This window comes from Lathamus discolor, chromosome 3 (genome assembly GCF_037157495.1).
Source record: "Lathamus discolor isolate bLatDis1 chromosome 3, bLatDis1.hap1, whole genome shotgun sequence".
NCBI lineage: Eukaryota > Metazoa > Chordata > Aves > Psittaciformes > Psittacidae > Lathamus > Lathamus discolor.
The window spans coordinates 30206341-30228187 of NC_088886.1; the positions used below are offsets into that span (position 1 = coordinate 30206341).

At 42.3% G+C, this 21847-nt stretch overlaps 1 protein-coding gene across 9 annotated transcripts in view; it reads left to right on the forward strand.

Annotated features, from left to right (window-relative positions):
- The window catches only part of MCF2L2 (MCF.2 cell line derived transforming sequence-like 2), a 180727-nt gene that overhangs the window by 12208 nt on the left and 146672 nt on the right, over nucleotides 1-21847 (forward strand). For 6 of the 9 annotated variants that reach the window (XM_065674462.1, XM_065674469.1, XM_065674465.1 and 3 more), the window contains exon 1: nucleotides 10232-10373. The exons of 2 other annotated variants lie outside the window; for them this stretch is intronic. In XM_065674462.1, coding sequence (XP_065530534.1) covers nucleotides 10232-10373 — 142 coding nt within the window. Of the gene's footprint in view, nucleotides 1-10231; nucleotides 10374-14309; nucleotides 14391-21847 lie in introns of those variants that run through there. One more of the 9 variants, XM_065674467.1, reaches the window with a different exon arrangement.

Consider the following 21847-nt stretch of genomic DNA (forward strand, 5'->3'; position numbering starts at 1 on the left):
CAAAGTGTCTCAAAGATATGATCAAGCCATTTAATCTTCCTTTCTCAGATGAGCTGAAAGGCAGGGTGCCCCAGAAGTGGGCAGAGGAGCCTCACTCCCTCAAGCTCCTTCTCCAAGAGATCTTATGGCGCTGCGGGATTTGGTACCCAGGCATTATTGTTGCCACAGAGGCCCGTCAGATGAGGTTGAGGTGGTCCCCATCGCTGCGTCTTGCAGAGGAGCTACTAGAGGGCACAGGAGGGAGTAACCATTTCTCTACACAAACCCAAGAGGAGAAAGGCCACCTCCCTGTTCATACTGCAACAGCATCGAAGTGCAAATTACCCACACAGCACGAATTCAGAGAAAGGCATGGTCTCCAGAGATACACAGCCTGTGAGATAGGTGCTGAACCTTTGAAGATTGGGATATACAAGTTCTCTATTTAAGCTTCTGACCTAATCTGGGATTTACTACAAAAAGACATAGCTTGACTACGTATGTGTAATTCTTGATCTCCTTAGGAGCTAAGATGTCTAAGTTTTAAATAAAAGCCATTTTCCTATTTAGGAGTAAGAACATCCCTTCATTTTAATCTCTAGGAAATACAAGAAAGAGCTAATCTTATGGCAGCTTCTCTTCCAGCAGATGTGAGACTCTGTTGTGGTTTTGACAACTTAGTTGAACCCTGCAGAAGTTATTAACAGTCTCAGACTTCTGCCAGGAAACACAAGGATTAGGAATACACCTTACAGGAAAATAAGGCTGTCATTACTATGATCATTCTCACCCCCCAGAGAGCAGTCCCACAGTACTTGAGCAGAGATAGTGACAGATCCAAATGACATATCAGGTCAACGTTAATCTAGCAAGTCTAAACCAGGTCAGGAAGAGCAGAGAAATCAGCTGACAACAGCATTACCCACAGCATAAGAAAAAGAGGGACTAGGGGCTGTCTTAAATGGAGCAGCTGGAGCACTGTGGGGGAGGGTGTGTTGGTGGGAGTCGCCAGTGAGAGTGCTCTGTCATTCAGTTAAGGCTGATTAGTGCACCCAGGACCCTGAGTGCACTCTGCTGCCAAATGCAAAGTATCTCCTCAGTACAGCCCACATGCTCTAAAATACCTGCCATGTCCACTACTAGTGATGATATTGGGATCAGTCATAGAATCATAGAGTAGTTAGGGTTGGAAAGGACCTTAAGATCATCTAGTTCCAACCCTCACTGAACCTGGTTTTAAAACTCACTTATTAGTATTATGTTTTCATTGCAACTAATTAGATCATTCCTTGCAGTTTCAGTTCAGCCTTCAATATCAGACCTGTTGCCTCTGAATGCGTACATAGTAGTAATTAGCTTGACACAACACTACAAAACCTTAATAAGCAAGACACTCTTTTCAAATACAGTGTTGAAAAGATGGGGATATCTACAAATGATAAAGTTGAGTAACACTCTGTGTGCCATGTTCAAGGCTGCAGCCAAGAAAGGGATATTTCTTGGTATGTCCCCATTTATCTTCCAGCTTTACTGCAGTAATTGCAATTGATCTTAGACAGATTGAATACTTTGGGGTTCAGTTCCTAGCTGAAGATTTTTCCTTATGCTTTGTTATTTGTATTGAGATTTTAAAGTTGGTTGGTGGGTTCTTACAATGCTTCTGACACAGCTAAAATATTGTTGTTTTTTTTTTTTTTGCATGGTTGTTTGCTGTTCTTGAAACAAATATATTTAAAACAAGAGACATATAGAAAAATACTGTGTAGAATTATGTTAATTTATGTTACAAGGGAGCAGCAAACAGAAGGTTAAAGAGGGGCTGAAAATATTATTTCCCCACCTGAAAAGCAGGTAGCAATTAGGAGCAGGTGTTATCACTAATAGTGGCATGGTGAACGGCCACTGGCCTGTTCCAAAGGACCTGTGAGAGAGATACTGCTGAAAGAAGAATGTAGATTTTTAGGTGTAGAGAGAAATATAGAAGGTTGTATTGTGTGTAGGAGGTGGGGTTGGAAAGCTTTGGTAACTCAAAGGCTGATCTGAAGCTTGAGTGATGTGTGGGAAGCTGCAAGGGTGTCTGGAAGAACTGAAGGTTGTTAGGAAGCTGGGAAGATGAGTGGGATTCTAGAAGATAGTGAGACCTGGAGGATAGGTGGGTGACTGGAAATTCGTGTATTGTATGGAAAGGCTTGGATCCTGATCTGAGTCCAATGTTATCAGTTCACATGATTCAGAGGCTTAAGAAGGAAATAAATATAATTACATGTGAGAGATTCTGTGGGTGTTCCAGAGCCCAGGGAGGCAAGCAACAGTTATGGTTTATTTAGCAGCACATTAAACAATTAGATTCTCTTTCAGTTAGAGTGACTGTAGATAGTAATGTTGTGCACTCAGTTGTTAACCTAGAGCTCTTGGAGCCTTCAGGGCTACAAGAGGTGAAAGAAAAAGTAGAGACCCTTCAGATGTTATAGCATCTTAGGAGGAAGCAGCATTTGAGAAAGAACAGATGAGGCCATTTACTCTGAATGTCTTTATATTACTTAAGAATTAATTCTAGTGATATGCTGGATGGAGACTGGCTCTAATTCTCTTTCATGCTACAGCTGGTTTTCAGTGCTGTCTAGAAGCATTGGTTAGGTGAACAGGGTGGTGCTTGAAGTCTGCCAGTGATATTGCTCTCTACTGGGATGTGGAGTCAGATGGTACAGAAGTCCTCACGGTAAGAGAGATCTCTGCCAGCTGCCTGTGCTGGTGCAGCAGCAGGTGCGCTGGGAGCTGAAATCCTTCTTAAATAAATGCAGCCTCCAGAAGATGTGTCACCTGCTAAAATCTACTTCTTTTAGTGATGCATATGTACGGATAATGTGGTGTTCAACCTTGTTCACTGCCCATATGCAGCATGCCTCTGTCAGTATCTGGAGCTATGCTCCAAAGCTAACTGAAAAGGGTGCTCTGCTACTGAGATGGTGTTGGCAGATATTTCTAGTTTGCAGGTCCAGGAGAGGTGATGCTAATCTACATCCATGTTGCTGTAGGTCTTCAAAACAAAGGCTGATTGCCTGTAACTCCAGGTGGTACCAATGCAATCACAGGTCTTTAGTACCTCAGAGAATCAGAAGTCCAGTGTAGACAGACCAATATTTGGGAGTAGTTATGGATACATGTAGTAGTTAAGGATAGCATGTCTTTTGATCCATATGCCTCTGTCTACTTTAAGGTCATGTCAACAGTCTTTTTGTGTTAGCTCTGTCATAGTTTAATTCTTGACAACAGAATAGTCCTAGTTGTGAATCTACTGCTTTTAGCTGCTTTCAAGCTATTTTGCTGTTGCTTCTTTAAGCAGAACAACTTTGCACTTAAAGATTCCCCTCAGTATAATCCAGTTCAAAGGGCTCTTGAGACAGTGGGAGGTGTTGCACATTTATCACCGAAGTTTGGTGGCTTTTGTGGGGAAAAACTAGGTGAAATTATTCCTACCCATTCCTTCCCTCCCAAGCCTTCTCTAAATGGTTCTTAGGTGCATACTTTAAAAAAACAAAAATATTATTCTTAAACTGTATCCTGTTATTGGCAATTAAATGGAAAAATGTCTATTTCATAGAAGCAGCAGTATCTCTGTGGTGACAAAGCACTCAGCTGAGAATCACTGGAGAAGTACATACCCTTATTCAATGCTATGTTCCATGAAGTGGACTAGGCCTATTGAGACAAAGGTCCATAAACGGATGTGGGATTTACGTATATTTTATTGAGTTAATCTGTGCTGGTCAGCAGAAAACGTTTATAGTGGAGTTTCCTGGCAGACTAAAGAGCAATTTCCTATCTCGTCAGCTGCACCACTCAGCTTTGAGGCCAGTGTCTTGGCCTTTCTGCACCCTGGTGCATAATGCAGTGCTCTGGGTGGGGAGAGATAAATGAGGTGTCCACTGATGCACATGCTAGCAGGTTATCCTGCTTTGGTGTAGCTTGAGGAATCACCCTGTAGATTGTGTCTTTTTAGAAACTTTAATCCATTACAGGTGATGGCTTAGAGACAAAGCCGGGGAGGATAAACTGGGAATAGCTCAGGGGTTCAAGGCTGTGGGTGGATATGTGTAAGGAACAGCTGTACAGCATCAGGTGCTGAGCAGGAAAAATTCCTACTGCCTCTGTGTAGGTGTATGCCAGTGTCCAGCTGCTCTGTGTGATTGTGCTTGTGGGGGCACACAGAAGAAAATGCTGCAGCCTCTCATTTGCAGGTGCCTGCCTGTGTGGGCAGGTCCTTCAGGACAGACCTCTGGTTTCTGACAGTAGCCTTGTCCTAGGAAAAAAGAACATGTACTTCACAGTTGCCCGGCCAGAGGGAGTCATTCCTCTTTGACTCTATCCTCAGTTCCCTAGAAGAGTGCAAGCCTTGCCTTAGGGGATGTGAATGTGTTTGATGTGTATCTGCCAGCTGAGAGAGCTCAGCTGAAGCCTTGGTGTTTAGAAAACTCTAGATAGGACCTCCTTTTTCTTTGTGGACTGCTCAAAGTAACTCGGTGAACCTCAATACACAGACATGCAAACAGGAAAAAATCAACAGTCCCTAAAGCCCAATATCCCACCCTATATAGTAACTGATATTGAGTGTTTGAGAGATGGCAATAAAACACTGGAAATGCCTTTACTGTACTTTGTAATGTGAGAAGCTGTTTCTTCCTATTTGGCATGTGTCCAGAAGACTTGAGTATGAACAAGCCTTGTGATTCTTACAGATCCTATTTTTATCCCTGTGTCTTTTTGGTGTTCTCCTTTATCTGCTTTAAGTTATGAATTGCAGTAACAAAAAAAATATAGTATTGCTTCCATGAAGGAATGTACACAGTTGCCTCTCAAGGAAAGAAGCTGTCCTGGTGGTCTTTGCTGCATGGATCCAGCAGCTGTTCTGCACTGTGAGTGCTCCAGTGGTTGGTTGTAGGGAGAAAAAAGTAAAGGAGGAGAGAAAAAGGAGCAGTGCAATGCTCTCGGTGCTAGCAAGAGTCGGGGTTAGCGTCACAGGGGAGGTGACTCAGTGTGTCAGTGGCAGAATACAGAGAGGAGAAAAGTGAGTTCTCTTCTTGATGCCCAGAGACTTTACAGCATTCATACTGCTGCTGGAAGGCAGTGTCACAAAGACTGTCCCTGTGCATCCACCTCTCACAGTGCGTGCTACATTGGTGGTAAGGTGATCATGGTGTTTAGGAGTGTGGAAGAATGGTGGCCTGACATGCTGTTTTATGGATCACAACTTTCTCTGGTTTACTGAGTATCTCTCTCATCTGCTCCTTTTGCATTGTATTTAATTTCATTCCCCTATCTCTTTAAGCCAAGAGCTATATTTTAGGTATGTACTGCACAGGAAGGCTCTTAGCCTCAGTTACATCCTTAGGCATTTTCATTATCAGGACTGGAATAATTTTGCATCCAAGCCTAGGCCCTGCATCTAGCTGCTCTTTGCCCTTGTGCCAGTTACAGATTGGTAACTTTGGGAATCTGTTTATCTCGCCAAGCAGATGCCTAGCAGGACAGAAATGCCTTCTGTTCTTGCTGGTGTGCACTTGGCTGCAGAGGTCAAGAGAGCTAGATAAAATAAACACTGAAGGTGCAGCAGCAAGTCCTGCCCAGTGCTTGACCTAGGAAGATTCCACTCATCTCCTGATCTCCTGGGCAGATTCTCTAGTCCAGCAGTGATGGCACTGGCTTGTTCTATTTTTTTCAAATAATAATGGTAATGGTCCTTGATTAGCCGTGGATGTCTATACAGGTTTGAGATGGCAAAAAAATGTTCTTTGGCTAGGTTGTCTTCTGATCTTTGCTATACTCACTTCTGCTTTTGGCAGCTCACGTGGGAGTAAATGTGTGCCAACAGTGGCAGAGTTCTTGTTTCCCACTGTTGAAGATGACCAAAAATGCTTTGCTCGTCAGTTAGGAAATCAGTTTAAGCAGATCAGTGTAATGAGATTCTGAAGCCATATGGCACTGGAATTAGTGCCTTCTAGTCCAGTAACTGCATGTAGTAGTTGCAACAGTGCTGTATGCTAGAGGTAATTTCAAGAGCAAAGATTTTTTTTTCTCTGCTTCTTCACTGGGGCTTAGAACAATGCCTGAGATGTAGTCCTTTATTAAAAAAGGAGGGGGAGGGAGTCCTGCTCTGCTTTAGTTGGAAGAAAATAAATGGAAGTTAATAGAAAAGACCAGTTTCCATTTTCTAGCTGAACAATGGAATGGATGCTACCTGTAACAGCACTAAGCGTGCTCTGACGGTAAACCTTAACTTCAAGCTGCTGAAATGCTTTATGGCTTATCAGATTCATGATCTGCGTGCTGGGGGAGGGAGAAAGAAGGTCATGGAGGTATATGCAAAAGGAATAGTGTGTTTCAGCATAGCTATCAAAGAACAGTTTAAGCATTAGATAGAACATCACATAAAAATAGTAAAACCTGAAGATAGGGTTTTGGGAATGAAATACAGAATTATTTTTTTTTCTTAGATGTTATGTGTATAGTGTCCTTGGATTTAGATTACTTATTTCTCAGCTTTGTAGAATACTATACATAGGTGGGAGAGCTGCTGATCTTCAGGAGTAGATAAGCTTTTTCCTGGTAATTTTACTGGGCTGTGGGAGTTTTGTTTGTTTTTAAATCATTGGTGGAAAAGGGAGGCAATTTTTGAGTCTCATCTACTAACCTTTCTTGAAACAGGCTCAGTTGGAAAAGTGATGCCTGTTTCCCCACAACTGTTTAGTGCCTGTGTGGGGTTAGTTGCAAGCAGGGAGTGTTTCACAGTATTTTCTAGCTGCCTCATTTTACACATGCAGCAGAAGCAGACTCCTTTCTCTGTCACATAATGCTTTCCCAATCTCAATTCTTGACTCTTCACAAGAAATTTTGTCCATTGGGCCCAGCATCATTGAGACCCAGTATGTTTGTTGCATGTTTCATGGTTAACAGTGATACCAACCATTGGAGCACTGCTTTTTGGGGCAGAAGCATGTTATTTTGTGAGAAGAGATATGGGACTTTAACTGATTTAAACTGAATTGACTTTAAATTTATGGCAATCCTTTGGCCATACAGTCATGACAGCAAGCACTTGTCAGCAAGTTCCAATTCCAAGGTGAACTGGTATTTCTAATGAAACTAGGAACTGGTGCAGTCCTTCGGGCTGTTTTGGTTAATGGCGTTTAAGGATATCTGTGTGATTGTTGGTTGGGTTGTTTTTTGGGGTTTTTTTAATTTCTGATGACACTTTCCTTCATTTGTTTACTTGCTTTTTCATTGACAGACCAACCCAGATGATGTTGCTAGGCAGTGCTGGCAGCTCATGAGCAGAAAAAGTTCTCTTCCTTAGCTTTTCCAAACATTCTGTCATGGTTGTCTGGAGCAGCCAGAAAGCAGACATTCATTTTGTGTTATCTATGGAGAAGACCCAAAGAAGCATGCTTGCCATTTTCTGTACCTGCTCCCTCTGCTATAATCTGCATGCCAAGAAAAAGAAGTTGCTTTCAGTCAGATTGATACCTTTCAGCTCACAGAGAAAAACTGTGAAGAATCAGTTAACTATGCTGAGGATGTTTCATGTTACTGCCAGCCCTTGCAGCAACACCTGTGCAGATATATCCAGTGCAGCACAGAAGAAGTAATTTTTGTAGCAGGAAACCGTGCAGGTCTCTTAGTGCTCCCTTGTTAGAGGTTTCCAGTATGTGTCAGGAGAAGCCAGACGAGGTGCTTGTGAAATATAAATGAAATGACTCTTACAGAAGAATAAATAGATCCTTCTGTCCATCCATGCTAGTCCTTCTAGCACAGCACTTAATCCCTGAGGTAAACCTTATGTGCTTTATTGCTAGATGTATAGCACCTACAGTCAGCTTATTTTCTTTCTGGAACTGGGTGATGTCAGTGGTACCCCACACATCAGAGATGTCTATTTAGCATTGTAATGGATTGGGGTTTCCTAGGGAAAGACTGAGACTTAGATGATATTAGATAGTTTCCTTGAGGTGTGCTGTTGGCTGCCTGTGCTTCAGAAGCTCACACCTAGGGCAGTTTTCTTCTTGCATCCCACTTCCAGCATTAAATCTCCCCCTTGGAACAGGGTCTCACAGGTTCTCCTATTGCTAAGCTAGGGGGGAACAGTGTACGCAAAGGAGGCTGGTAGACAGAAGTGTATTGGTACAAATGCTGGATTCTCCCCCATTGTATACCTACCTATATGCAAGGCTGAAGTGCAGTTATGCTGTCTATGTCAGACACATGTATGAACATAGTGTCAGACAAGCTTGTTTAACAAGGTAAGTCATGTTTGCTTGTGTAAGGAAGGACACCTTAAGCCCATGTAATATCAGAAAAGAGGATGGAAGAAAGGCTTTAAGATAAAACTGCTGGGTTATATTTCTGATTTTCTGACCTCATGACGACAGTTCACTACAAATTAATTCTGCCTCCTGTGCCACTGCTCTATGTAAAATATTGCAGTCCCCTGGGAATTTCTTTATGGGAGCTCTGATAAATATTTTATAAATGCTAGTAAGTCAGGTCAACAGCTCAGTACATCACTGTCCTCACTTTGCAGGCAGGGTTTTGGCAAAGGCAAAGAGCAGGAGGGTGACCAGCTTCATGCCATGCAGCAAATTGGGAGGGGAGGAGGGAGCACAGATCTTTCACTTGAACAGTGGAAATCCCATTTATAGCTTCCTTTCATCAAAAGGAGAGGTCCTGAAACTCACTACTCAAATCTGGTAGCTATTTTACTGCATGGTCAGTTTGTGTATGCTGGGTTAGGAAGCTTAAACAGCTCACTGTGTGGCTGAGAAACAGCAGAGTTAGCAGAGGAGAAGCTGCATGAAGTTTGCAGAAGCTGAAGTTTATGGAATGGGAAAGAACTGGAAATGAGTTGACTTCTGTATGTTTTAGCTTACAAGCATTCATGCCTGTCCATCTAGTTATTCACCATTTAATTAATGGCATCATGTGAGACTCTTTTCTCCTGGGCATCTTTGTCCCTTCTAGTTCTTTCTCTGATTTGTATTAATTAGGCTTCTCCTTTCCCATTCCGTATCTAGGGATAAGTGATCTGAGAGGGTCATGAAATGAACAATACTGGATGCAACTATGTAAAGTGGCAACGGGTAGTAGTGATTGAGGCAGAGGAAGACAAAGATTCTCCTGGCTTGTGTATAATATCCTTGCAGGAACCTTGTTCTGTACTCAGGTCCCTGCAGTTGAGCTCTGCGTTGCAGCTCAGCCTGATTCAGTAGGTTTTTATTGTATTCTTTGCACTGTCACCAGTGTTGGCCTTGTGCCTGTTCATGCCTCTCCTGTGCAGTCCTCTCCCTGTTCCAGGGAAGGCTCCCTTTTTTTCCTTCACCAGGCTCTCTAACCAATGCTTTGTGTTATATTGGTTATTAAAATGGAAAAAAGTCAACCTAAACATCCAGCCCCTTCAAAAGAGATATCTGAATGTATGTTTCATATTTCTCCTTTTGGTGTCAAACTTGATGGATCTAAGTTCTTTTTAGACTGAATTTGGGCTGGGGATTGCACAGCTAGCAGAGCATGTCTGCCAGCAGTATTTCTCTTCTGTCCTCCATTTGCTACTCTGTTCATTTAGATTGTCAGATCTTATGAGCAGGGACTGTGCACATCAGCAGCGGGCTTTTCTGTACCGTTGCAGCCTCCCAGTGCCACTGCCAGGCGTATGAGTAATTGGTTGAGCAGCTCTGCAGAGCAGTCTCCTTGCACCGTCCAAGCTGAAATGCAGCAGTAAAAAATCCATTCTCAGTGGTGAATCATAAAATCATAAGCACAAAGGAACAAAAAATCATGAAGAAAAATATTTTCTTAAGAAAAAAGTCTTCATGATTATATCTGGCATGCTTTTGAAGAGACAGTCTGTGATCTTGCAATGTGCTTCTGGAATCTTCTCTCTTCATAATTGCTTAAAAGATAGCTTTAAATTAATGATAAGGAAGCCATTCAGGGCATGGGCTGTGCTGAGGTTCACAGCTTTCATTCTGAATGAGAGAAAAAAGTAAACTGATATTGAAAGGAAGGAAAGAGAAACAAACACAGTTAGTAAGCCTATAAAAGTCTTAGCCAATTGCAATGGTGAACATCCTGCTGGCGTGGGTGACCTTGAATGAACTAAGTGGGATAAAATCACCAGCCTGGACTGACGGCTGAAGAATCAGGCTGAATTCCAGCAAACTGAAAGAGCAGATTCCTGTCAAGAATCTCCTGAGCTGTGGCAATGGCTTCTTGGTGTCGGAAATGTGGACAACAGGTGCCCAGGAATCTACCTTTCACTGCTGTCCGGATAACAGAAGGAGAAATGAAATCTTATCATGACTTTATAGGAGGATGCATTAGACTGGAGCGCATGGCGAAGAAAGGTATGTGCAGCATCTTTAAAAGAAATAGCAGCTTCTCTTAGTGGTAACTGCATTTCATTCCTAGGAGATGTGCAAAAAGAGATTATTTTTCTAATGCTTTCTCTGAGGAGTCAGTGGTAAATAAAGGCAACTAGCTGGATTTGAGTATATACTCGGGTATGAGTGCATCATTTGACTTGGGTGTATATTTCTGGGATGCTTGCAGTGATTTGACCTAGAGGAGGTTAAAATAAGTGCTAGACTTATTCTGAATAAATGTTTATTTCATTTGAGTGTTAGACACTGGGGTTTCTGTGTATGCCCAGAGCAGGTATTTGTTGTGCATGTAAAATAGCTTTTGATATGAATGTTTGTGTTAGGGCAGTAGGTTTAATGACCCCATTGACCCTCTCACCCTGTAGTATGTTAATATCTTTCTCATTGTAAAGATTCTGGTTTCACTGTACTCATAACAGAAACTTGGGCTATCAAGCTTTTTGTGCCCCATGTGATTCAATCTTGGTGTAGGGCAGTATTCCACTCTGAGCAGGTTGCTGCTGGTGTCCTGGCAATTTGTGCTAACTGCATGTTAACTCTGAAGTGGAGTGATGGTAGTTGAGATCTAGGCTGTTGGCTGTTTAGTCACTTATCAAGCTTGCTGAATCATAGAACATTTTTTCTCTATGTGTCATATGAGAGAAAGATTAACAAAGAAACTGTTTGGTGTCGTTTGCTCTGTTAACTTGAATGAATACTTAGCAAACCTCAAATCCAGAAATTTATTGCAAGTTCACTAGTACATGACAGAAAGATCCCCTAAAGTATGCAATATGATTCTGCATTCAACTGAAGTGTTTATTATATTTTAATTATCTCTTCAGCAAAGAGTTCTATTCAATCTGGTATGTCGAGAATATTCTGCAGAAAAAGAGGTGAACCAGAAGCAGGTCATCTGCTAGCAAATTGGGGTTTGCAGATGCTTTCTTTAATAGGGCTCTAACACACAATGCCAGGGCTTGAAAACTGCAAAGCTAGTCTGTTGTACCTCTGCTTCTACTGGCTATCTCTCCACACTGATTTTTGGGCTCAGTGCCTACTTACGTGTTGTTTTATTTGGCTGACCTTTCAGTAACACTGATGTTTCCAGTTGCACTCTTTGTAATGAGGCATTCTGAGTTCAGCACAGCATGGCAGAAATGTCTGGTATCTGGGTAAGAGACAGAACAGAGTTAATTGAAGTTCCTTCTTGAATCTTCAATCAGGTGCTTCCAGGTTGCTTACAGCTTTGGGGGCCCATGGGCCTGCTAGAGGCAGAGCTCAGGCACCTGCTGTTCATTTTCTTCCTGTAGGTAAAGAGGGGAAGACACTGGTTAGAGCTTTGCCATGGTTACTGTTCCCAGGGAAACACCTTCCCTGCTTCTCACATAGAGAGATGATCTGGCACAGTGGATGGGTGGAAATCCCTTGGAAAATCATTTTCTGCTAGAGAGAAGATATGTCAAGTCAGTCTGAGCCTGTTGCCATTTTGTGAAGCAGAAAGCGTCTTCACTGCTTTTATTATAAATTCTGCCAGTGAGGCATCAGGAGGGACAGAAGTTAGGTAATTTCTAGGGGCATGATGCCCTCAGTTGCATGCAATAGAGCTGTGTGAGCTATGAGAATACACTAGTGACAAACACTGCATGTCGTGACAATGTTAGAAGGTGGCTGAGGAGCTGGAAGGAGGGCACAGGAATTCATAACACCAACACTGCCTGGGTTCTTTGCTCCTGCTCTGAACTGCCTCTGACCCTGTACTCATCTCTAGTTTTGGCATTAGTTTCCTTATCTGCAAAGCAGAAACAGTGGGAATTACCCACCTTCATCAATAGTGGATCCTGATGATGTAGCTATCCTTGAAGGTTAGACCAGTTTCCTGTTGCAGTAGGTGTGACATAAACACAGGAGAAGAAAGATGATCTGTCCTAGAGAACTTTGGCTCTGCCTGCCTCATCTTTCTAGTCCTTTGATACTAGTAAAGACTCATTGACAAACTCTGGCTGTGGATGTGTGTCTTTTTCTCAGGCTGGCTCTGTCTGAACATAGTGGCAATGCAGGATTATGGATCTCTGTGGTGTATTCTGACTTCATTCTCGCTTAGGGTCAGTGTAAAGATCCAGCTGGGGTGTAGTTGAGGACTAGTTGGTATGAAAGGTTTTTCACATGCAGACCACACCTTTGGAGCGCTGTGAATATTATGTGGCAATTTTCTCTCCTGTACTAAGTATCAGAATGAGAAGAGATGGAAGGCACACAGGTAACTACAGCAGAAATGGAGGTCATGTAGTGGTTACAGTCAGGCCTGCAGTGGCCTGCCGTAACCTGCCTTTCATCAGCAGTACCCCATAGCAAGCAGCACTGTGCCAAGCTAATCCCATTACTGGATCATGCAAGTTCAAGGCTTCTTTTGATTCAATGTGATTTGTTTTGATGAGTGGTTTAAAGCTTGGTTGTAGTTTTCTGTTCATGTAAAAAGATGAAAACAGCGTGTATTTACAAAAAGAATGTACCACTGTAAGGGGTTAGTTGAAGGGCAGCTTCCCTATGGCTCTGTGATGACTGCTGAGAGCTCCACAGCCCCAGCTCCCAGCAACAGGTAGAGGAAGGACCTTGCTTTACGAACTCATCTGCTGGTGATGAATTCCTCTCTGGAATCTGATGTACAAATGGTGCTGCTTTGAGTACCAGTATGTGACCTTGTGAATCTGAGAGCTGCAGCTCCAAGTTGCTATAACTGACAACCAAAGGGAAAGAGCTCGCAGAAGCCAGGTGAGAAATGTGGCAGGGACTCCTGTCCAGAGTTGGTCCTCCTTGTAGTGCTCTCAGTTCCTCACAAAAGAAATACTGAAGCTGAAAGCAAAGCATTAGCCTCATGTCATGAAATATCTCATTCTTGGAAAGTGGCTCATATGCCTTTATAGCACTGACAAGACTATTCATGTCACCCAACTGCTAGTTAACAACTTCTATGCCTGGGGACACCTCCTGTGAAAATGGACATCTCTGGCTGCAAATGCTCTTAATTAGCTTGCCTTGTTGTGATGCTTGAGTCCTCCAATACAACCACACATTTACTAGAGCTTTACATGGGTGGATGAGCGTTGGCTGATTAGACTATGCTTCTGCATGCTGTGGAGCTTGAGGCTGCATGCAGAGCATATATTTTTAAGTAAGTAAAATGTGTGTTTTTTCATCTGTGCTCAAGGTTGGTGGCTGCATGCTCAGGGTCATGAGTCTGCAGACACTAAGGATTGCACAGCTCAGGGGAAGTTTAGGTTACATATAAGGAAAAAGTTCTTTACTGTGAGAATGGTAAGGCACAGGAACGGGTTGCCCAAGGAAGTTGTGAATGCTCCATCCCTGGCAGTGTTCAAGGCCAGGGTGGACAGAGCCTTGGGTGACATGGTTTAGTGTACGGTGTCCCTGCCCATAGCAGTCCTTTCCAACCCTAACTATTCTATGGTTCTAAGATTACTGAGGCTATTCAGGATTTTGCTGTTGCTGCAAAAGCAGGAAAGATCCTCCTTGCCAGTAGGATGGGGACCTGTCTCTTGTGCTAACAGAGTGTTTCTGATTTAGTCCTCCTGTAGGAGAGAAGAATGCCGCAGTTCTGTCTGTCCAGTAGTCATGGGCACTTGTTCTCAGTTCTACTGCTGTGTCTCTCTTACTGCTGGAAATGAAAAGCAGTTCTGCAGATCTGTCTGTTCAGGGAGGAAAAGGGACTGGTTTATTTCTGTCAGGATGACCTTGTACTAGGGTTTAATATTGAGGGAAAGGAGTGCATTGTTTATGTGAAACTAGCTGAGGTACCTGGCCCTGGATCAGAGGACTTTTGGATATAAACTGGGAAAACTGGCTTTTTTGAGCTTTTCTACCTTCAATAGTGAAATAAACGAGAAGTGCTTTTCCTTTCCCACATGGCTGGCCTTACCACAAAGGTGCTGGTTATTGGAGAAAATGACTGTTTCATGTGAAGACTGAAATCTGCAGTGGAAGTGTGTAAGTGGAAGATATTTCTAAACTCCCTTCAACTCAGTCACAGTGCTTCCCTGTGCTTTGCTCAGAATTTTGCTTGGTTTATTTTCATACTGTATCTATTGTCTTTAATATAAAGTGCTACCAAGGGAACCTAGGATAAATGTTTTTCAGCTGGCTCTCACTGCAAAGAAAATAGCTAAAATAAAATATTATTATGTTTTCCACAGAAGTTTTTCTGAGAAAAGATCATCTTAAATGTTGTCTCTCTTCACCTCTTCCCATTGATATGCAGCCTGCTCTGCTGCTATTGAGCAATACTGTTCACCTAATCAGTAAAGTCCAGAGAATGGTGATGAATATAGGGAAGGCGTAGCTTGATTTCCATTTAAAAGGAGTTTTGGGAGATAAATGGAATGTAGTACTGAGAAGATCAAGAGAACAAATTCTTGAAGGGCAAGTTATAGCAGAGGCCTTCTGGGTATTTATGTTTTTCCCTTCCTCCCATGATACCAGAGCAAGAAACAACTTGAAATGGAAAAGCGTTAAGCACAGACAGATTGCTGTAATTGGTAACGTTTTGTTAACTTGTGGGACTTATTACCACAAGATAATAGCTCAGTTTCCTTTTTTTTTGTATTGCCAAAATTGTAGTGTAAACTGTCTAGGGAGATTTCAGGGGGAAATTGTGCAGAATACACTGGAAGGCTGGAGAGCATCTGTGCAGAGCTCTCACCCTGGTTGTGCTCACAAAGCTTGGTCTCCATTTTCAGTTCTGCTACTTCAAGTCCTGTTTAAGTATCCAATTCCGCAGTGGTAATATGTTAATCTTGTGTACAAGTTATGCTGCTTCTTTATTATCTGTATTTTGCTGTGGATTAACCTACCTAGTGAGCTTTCTAAGCCATGGACTCACCTCCTTCACCACCTGGATGTTATCCAGTAGAATTATTTGTGCACAATTACAAAAGAATGATAAATAAAGTTTGGTTGTAGCAGCCCAGCTTTCTATGTGTTAATATTTGGACTATACCAGGGGTCTTGTTGCAATCCTATTAGTTCATTCCATTTCTCAAGGGGGGAAAAAACTCCTCCAGGCTTTTACAACAGACAAGAATTATTGAGCAAACATTTACTTTTTTTCACCTTTTTCTAAGCCAGCAATGTTGTTCTGCACAACAACAGTACTTTATTCATATCCAGAAACCGTGACTGTGTGTCATCAAATTGGGGATTGCTGAGTTCAGGCTATTTGTTTAAACCCTTGAGTCACCACCTTGGTGCAGTATGCTGCTGTTGGGGCCTCTAAAGAGCAAAAGTCTATATGACTGAAGATCTGATTATGAAATTGGGATACTCTCAATTAGTAAGGTCATCCTCTGCTAGCACTTGGAAAAGCTGAGATGAGATAGGAAGAGGTAAAGGAATGGGATACTCCATTCCATTTCCCTTTGACCCAAGACTCAAGAAGGGAGATCTACCAGAGAAAAAATAACACTGGGGGCAACTAGCAAATTTTTAAGTCAAAACCACAATAAGAATCAGTTGGCTGGAAGTTAAAGTGAGAGCTTTGGAGCACAAGCCAATTTATTTGTGTTAGGCCAGCTTTAGGGGGAGAAGTGGATTTGTAGTTGCCTGGAGTCTTTGACATAAGATTAAAGAGCTTTCTAAAATGCTGGTTTAATCCAATTTCTGTGAACTTCTTGTGTGTTCACTAAGTCAAACACAATGAACCTAGTGGTTCCCCCTAGTCCTGCAGTGAAAGAATCTGGGAGGATGTTCTCTGAGGTAGAGGCATTTAGGTATAAGCCATTCCTTGTCATACATTTGGAGACCCATATCCACAGGTGTGAACACATGATCATGTGGGATCTGATGCTTGGATGATGAGAGTTATTTCAATGAAACTGGGGTGTATTATAGAAAGGAGGGATCAGGTCTTTGAATTTTTTTTTTTTTAATTTTTTGATTTTTTTGATTTTTTTTTTAAAGTGAACTTCCATATGCACTGCAGATGTTTGCCAGTAACAAAACCTGAAACATCATTGTTACTATATTTCATGTGCTGTATGCTGATGGGACAATATTTGGATAGTGCATCTGTTGTTCTACTGAGACACAACTTAAGCCTTTTCAGCTTGGCAAAGACATCTTACAGATGCACATTGAAATTACCTTTACTGATTATGCAAATGAAAAAATGTCAGAGACTTGTGAATCTAGCTTACGAAATTGAAAGTGCCGCCTGATGAGCTTCCCTTTGAGCTTGTAGCAGACTGAGAGGAATTTCTTGGTTCCTCTTCTACAGTGAGTTCATTCCTTATCTCAGGAATCCACCATAAGGCTGGTTATTTACGTTCATTTGCAGAGTAGCATTTAGTTTTATAACTCTGCAGCTGTATCTGCTACTTCTGCAGCATCTCTATGCATGGGGTTAAAATGATTTTTAGAGCGTAACCATCTGGCACATTTTTAGCCATTTACATTGATGTGAACACTTGTCCATAACACTTTGGAGCTTCTTTGACCTCTGCTCTTAGAGAGGGTGAGTCTCTGCAGGAAGGTTAGGAATGCTGCCAGGGAGAGGGCAGGGCACTGCACAGGGGTCTGGCTGTGGAACTCAGTTCTGCACTGACTCTGCTGCCTGTTGCAGAGCTCCCACTGAAGATGAGCTGGGTCTCTGTGAGTAGCTGGGCTATTGTGTGTTCACTGTGCACAAGCAGAGCTGGAGGTGAATCTCCTACTCACAGCCTCCCCTCCTAAGAGCAAAATGTGTCTGGAATGAGCAACAGATATTGGCTGTAAATTAGTTATATGTGGACATTTATATCGGTATAGGCAGCAGAGAGTAACATTACACACTCACTGCAGCTGGTAAATTAATTTGTTTAGCATGCAGTTTGGAGATTATGTGGAAATAAACTGCAATGTAAAAACATACTCTACACCTTGCTGCTCTCCTAGTCTACCTTTATCCACCTAATAGTGTCTGTCTGTAACAGGTGGGGAAACTGAGGTTGGCTGGTGACCTGGATTCCTCTCCCCATGGCTTAATTTCTCTGTCTATAAACCAAATGGCACTTGTCTTTTTTGAGCCTGACTGCTGGCAGGACACAAAACCCGAAGCTGTTACTACTACATCATGCATCCTAGGGGAGAACTGCTCTGCTGCACCCTAGGTAAAGAGTGACTTCTATCTGAAGTTACTGACCTGCTGGGGTTTGTGGTAGTAAAGGTACAGTTTTATCAAGCAGCTTAATGATAAAATGGTGACTCGGTATTACTTCAGACAGCTATAGATGCCATGTCACCAGTGCCGCACCTACAAGAAAGCACATGTGAAGTCTCTTCATGTGCTGTGCAAACTTGTGTCCTGAAGTATTTCTTGAACTAGAGATGTAGAACTGATTATTCCACTGCTCAAGAGCTATCATCATGTTTCTAGCCAAATTCATAGGTCTCATGCAGTCTTCTCCTTTGTCTTTAAATAGCACTACTATGCTTTGGTGTGTGGGTGTGCCTTTGGGATAGTACACCAAGACAGCCATTCATAGCAGCACTATTGGTTTCCCTTGGCCCTGAATACTCTACTATTTATTTTAGTGAGAGCACTTTCCATGCCTTAGGCTGAGCAAGTGAATTTGTTTTGCCTCTTGTTGTGATGTACCTTTGTTTGTGCTAAGCTGTGAATTCCTCCAAAGTGTCTAAGGGTCTGAATGGAGAGCTGCCTGGGAGGGAAGAAGCCAGCTGTACCTTAGGGAGGGTTAAAGCCTGGGTATGGTATGTCGGAGGTCTCTGCTGTGGTTTCCGTTGGAGCAGTTACTAAGCAATTTGTGCAGTCTCCTCCAGGAAAGCGTCAGCTCTTTGGTGCACTGTTGGTTAGATCCAGGACTGCTTCCACAGGAGGCTGCTTCTCCATTCGTCCCCTCTGCCTCATATGAACTCATTACCACAGACAGACTGCAGAGAAGCCAGCCAGCGACACAAGGGAGGGCACATGCTTGTGAGTGTGTGTGGGTCTAAAGGGGAGGCATCACTTTTTGCAGTCTGTTTCTGTTGCCTTTTCTGATGGGCATCTGAACTGAGATGGTGGTGACAGCTTGGAGAAGGCTGCTGAAAGGGTGGCTGGGTCTCCTTGGGCAGAGAGGTTGGCTGTGAGTCCTGTAACTGAGGTATATGTTCAGAGTACTGCTGGCAACAGCGATGGCTGCTCTGGCTCACTGTTTGTCTCCAATGGTAGTAACCAGGGAAATATTTTTGAGCTAACTGGCCTCTGTTCAGGAGTGAGTAAGTAAACAGTACTGCAGCTCCTGAGCCAAATGGTCCCTCAAAAATTGTACGAATAGGCTCTGAAACAATTTTGCTGGATACAATAATTTGGAGCAGAGACAGTGGGTAGAAATTTTCTAAGATGCTGTTTCAGCTGTGGAACTGTCTGCTGGCAAGTTCTGGGGAGGGAGGAATGAAATCTGCCACATAGGCTGCCCTCTTTTGATGAGCTTGGTCTGCAAGTATTGTCGTCAGTGAATCTTAGCTTTGCAGTTTGTGACGTGCTTTTTGTTAGTCTTGGATTTTAACAGGACAGTGTGGAAATGTGAAACCTTCTTTTGTTGTCTTCCATTCCATGAGCATGAATTTGTGTTCTAGCATACAGCATTGTTGTGAAGCATGGTTTTTGGAAGGAAGATGAATTAACTTTTCTCTGGCAAAAATTAGAAACCATCAAGTTTTTACTACTGAGGGACTAGAAAGGAGCTGTGCCATACTGCTGTAAATCTGGACTAATTTCTTGAAGCTGATGCTTAGACCTTGGCCTGTAATGCCTTTTATTGGAGAAGTGTTTGGGGTTTGTTTGGAAGCAGGATATAAGATCCTCTTATAATATCCCAGTGTGTGTTTTGTGAAATCAAGCAATGTCTGTCAAACCCCCCTGACAATTGCTGGGCAAATGATGTGGAATGGTGTGTTTCTTTAGCTTTCCTGATTCTGGATAGTTCATAATATCCTCGCCTTCTTACTTGGACAGCATTCAAATATCTCCTTTGGAGGTTGCCACTAATGACTACTTTGAGCCTCTCTTGAATCTTTTGTTTAGCAAACTTGAAGCATAGTTTTCATCTTTAGGATGGTAAGATTTTCCAGTTACCACAGTGATCCAGTATGCCTACTCAAGAAACTGAACATGAGCAGATTTCCTGTTGGGAGGATGTTATTTCAGTTCTTTGATACAGCTTTCTCTTCACCCTATTCCAAGTTAGCCATAGTAGACTCTTGGTGTGTACTATGCCTGCCTGTAAGAACAGCTTGTTTTAAGTCTGTAACCACTCCTGGAGCATGGAAAAACACAACCACTAAGCAGGTCTTTTCAGTCTGTGACCTCTCCACTCCTGTAATTTTATGTTAAAAGTGAACATTAAACTTAGCCAATGAGATGAACTGATCCTAAGAAGTACTTAGAATTGGAAGAAATGTTTAATGTGCCTGCAAAGCAACGCTCAGGTAAACTTGTATGTCCTTCATTAGGTTGCATAGAATGCTTTGGAAATATTGATTGCAACTTGCATAATGAAAGGAGAAAACTTCAGAGCAGATATACTGTGCAACAGAAGGTCACATCAGGCACTAGTTCAGCTTCTGCCCAAATAGACACTGAGGGTCACAGGGTTTTGAGCTCTTCAGAGAAAGGAGTGCATTTCTAACCTTTCCCTCTTTCAGGGATGTTGTTTTGGAAAGCTTGCAAGGCAATTCTGTCCACACCATGGTCTAGATCTGTGTCTTCTCAAGGGATGACAGCATATCATGCATGGATCACTCAAGACAGTTGGTGTGTTGCTCCTGGCCTTGCTTGTCCAGATTTCTACTACGTTAGTGTACACAAAGTTTGGTTTGGTGTAACAGTTAAAAACAAGCAAACAACCCACCAAAAAAACCCCAAACCAACCAACTGAAGAAGCAAACAAATATTTTAGGGATTCCTCCAAACGTGAACAGAGTTACTTCAATATTTCAGAAGAATCTTCTGTCCTTGGAAGTTAGCTAGCAAACTTTGCTATGAAACTTGCCTTCAATGAGAATAGAAACTGCATTTCAACAAATACACTTTGTAGGTTTTATAGTTGTGTTTGGTTAGCAAATAATCTGAGAGAAAAGATGACACCAGTCACCTACCTATGCTGCATTTTGGCTTTTTCTCTAAGCTGATCTAAGTGTGATTCTCTGCTGGAAGAGGTAGTCCTAGCCTTGCCATTTCCCACCCGTGCCTTACTAGCACTTGTACCCTTCAAGATCCTTTACAGAGAGCTAACCCACATAAGAAGCAATCAACTAAGAAAAAATTGCTTCACTTCATTCGAATAAGAAAATAAGAGAAAGGATGGGATTTCCTTTCTGTTTATAGCTGGAGTTTTAGTTCTTCTTTAAAGCAAACAGTCTGTAGCACAGCCAGCTTGTATCAGGAGCTGATCTTGCTATTTCTCTCTGGGCTGAAAGAGTAAACCTTTCCAAAAAGTAAACAGAAGCCACAAATGGTGAGAGAGATAAATAACTAGAATTACAAAAAAATTCCTCGCAGCCAAATTCAAACCAAGAGCTCTTTTCTCTGATGTAATAACACTGAAGTTGGTTTTGGCCTTCAGGAAGGGAAAGGTTTTGCTTAAGGGTTCGCATTGGAAATTCTGGTGGACAGAATATTTTTTAATCCTGTAGACTGCTTAAACCTTGTCAGTGAAGACAGGCAATTTTGTCTCCTTAGTGTGTTTGATTCTTGAAATCTAACTAAGCTCTGCTAGACTCCTAGTTAACTGCTGTTGTTCAGGGCAAGCAGACACAGGACTTGAGAACATTTGAACTGTAGGTACTTTGCAGCTTTTGAACTCTGAATTTGTGTGGCCTTTTGGTACTTTTCAAGAAGAATTAGCACATAATATTAAGTGTCCTTTCATGCTCTTAAAATTAAATCTCTGGCCTTATGCTGGAAATTTGTAATCCATTATTCCAAGAGTAGTGACTTTAGATGGTGGATTGAAGCACCTCCCTCCCCTTGTCAACAGAAGGCCAGGCAGTTGTAGCATTCACTCACTAAAAACCAAAGAAATACTGTTATGGCTCATAGCTTTTGTTTGACTTTCATGAAGCAACAGGCACTGCTGTGTCAATCTACTCAGTGCAGTCCAGTCTTTCACTCCATCAGGTCATCTTTCCAATACTGTTGGAAGCCATTAGTTCCCATTAGCATATAAACTAGTTTGTCTGCTCAGAGAAGAGAAGGGAAAAGATTATATTGCTTGTTGCTTTTAATCAGCTGCTGTTGGTGTAGCTCTGAAGGCAGCAGTCTGGGCTGTGCTCCAGACCTGCTGCAGGAATACGTACAGCTGTGGCAAGAAGTAAAATAAGCAAGTATGTGTGTGTGTGTAAGCCAAAGCATGTTTCATTTTTGAGTGAGGCATTATGAAGCATAACTGAATGGCTTTCCCCTTAAAGAT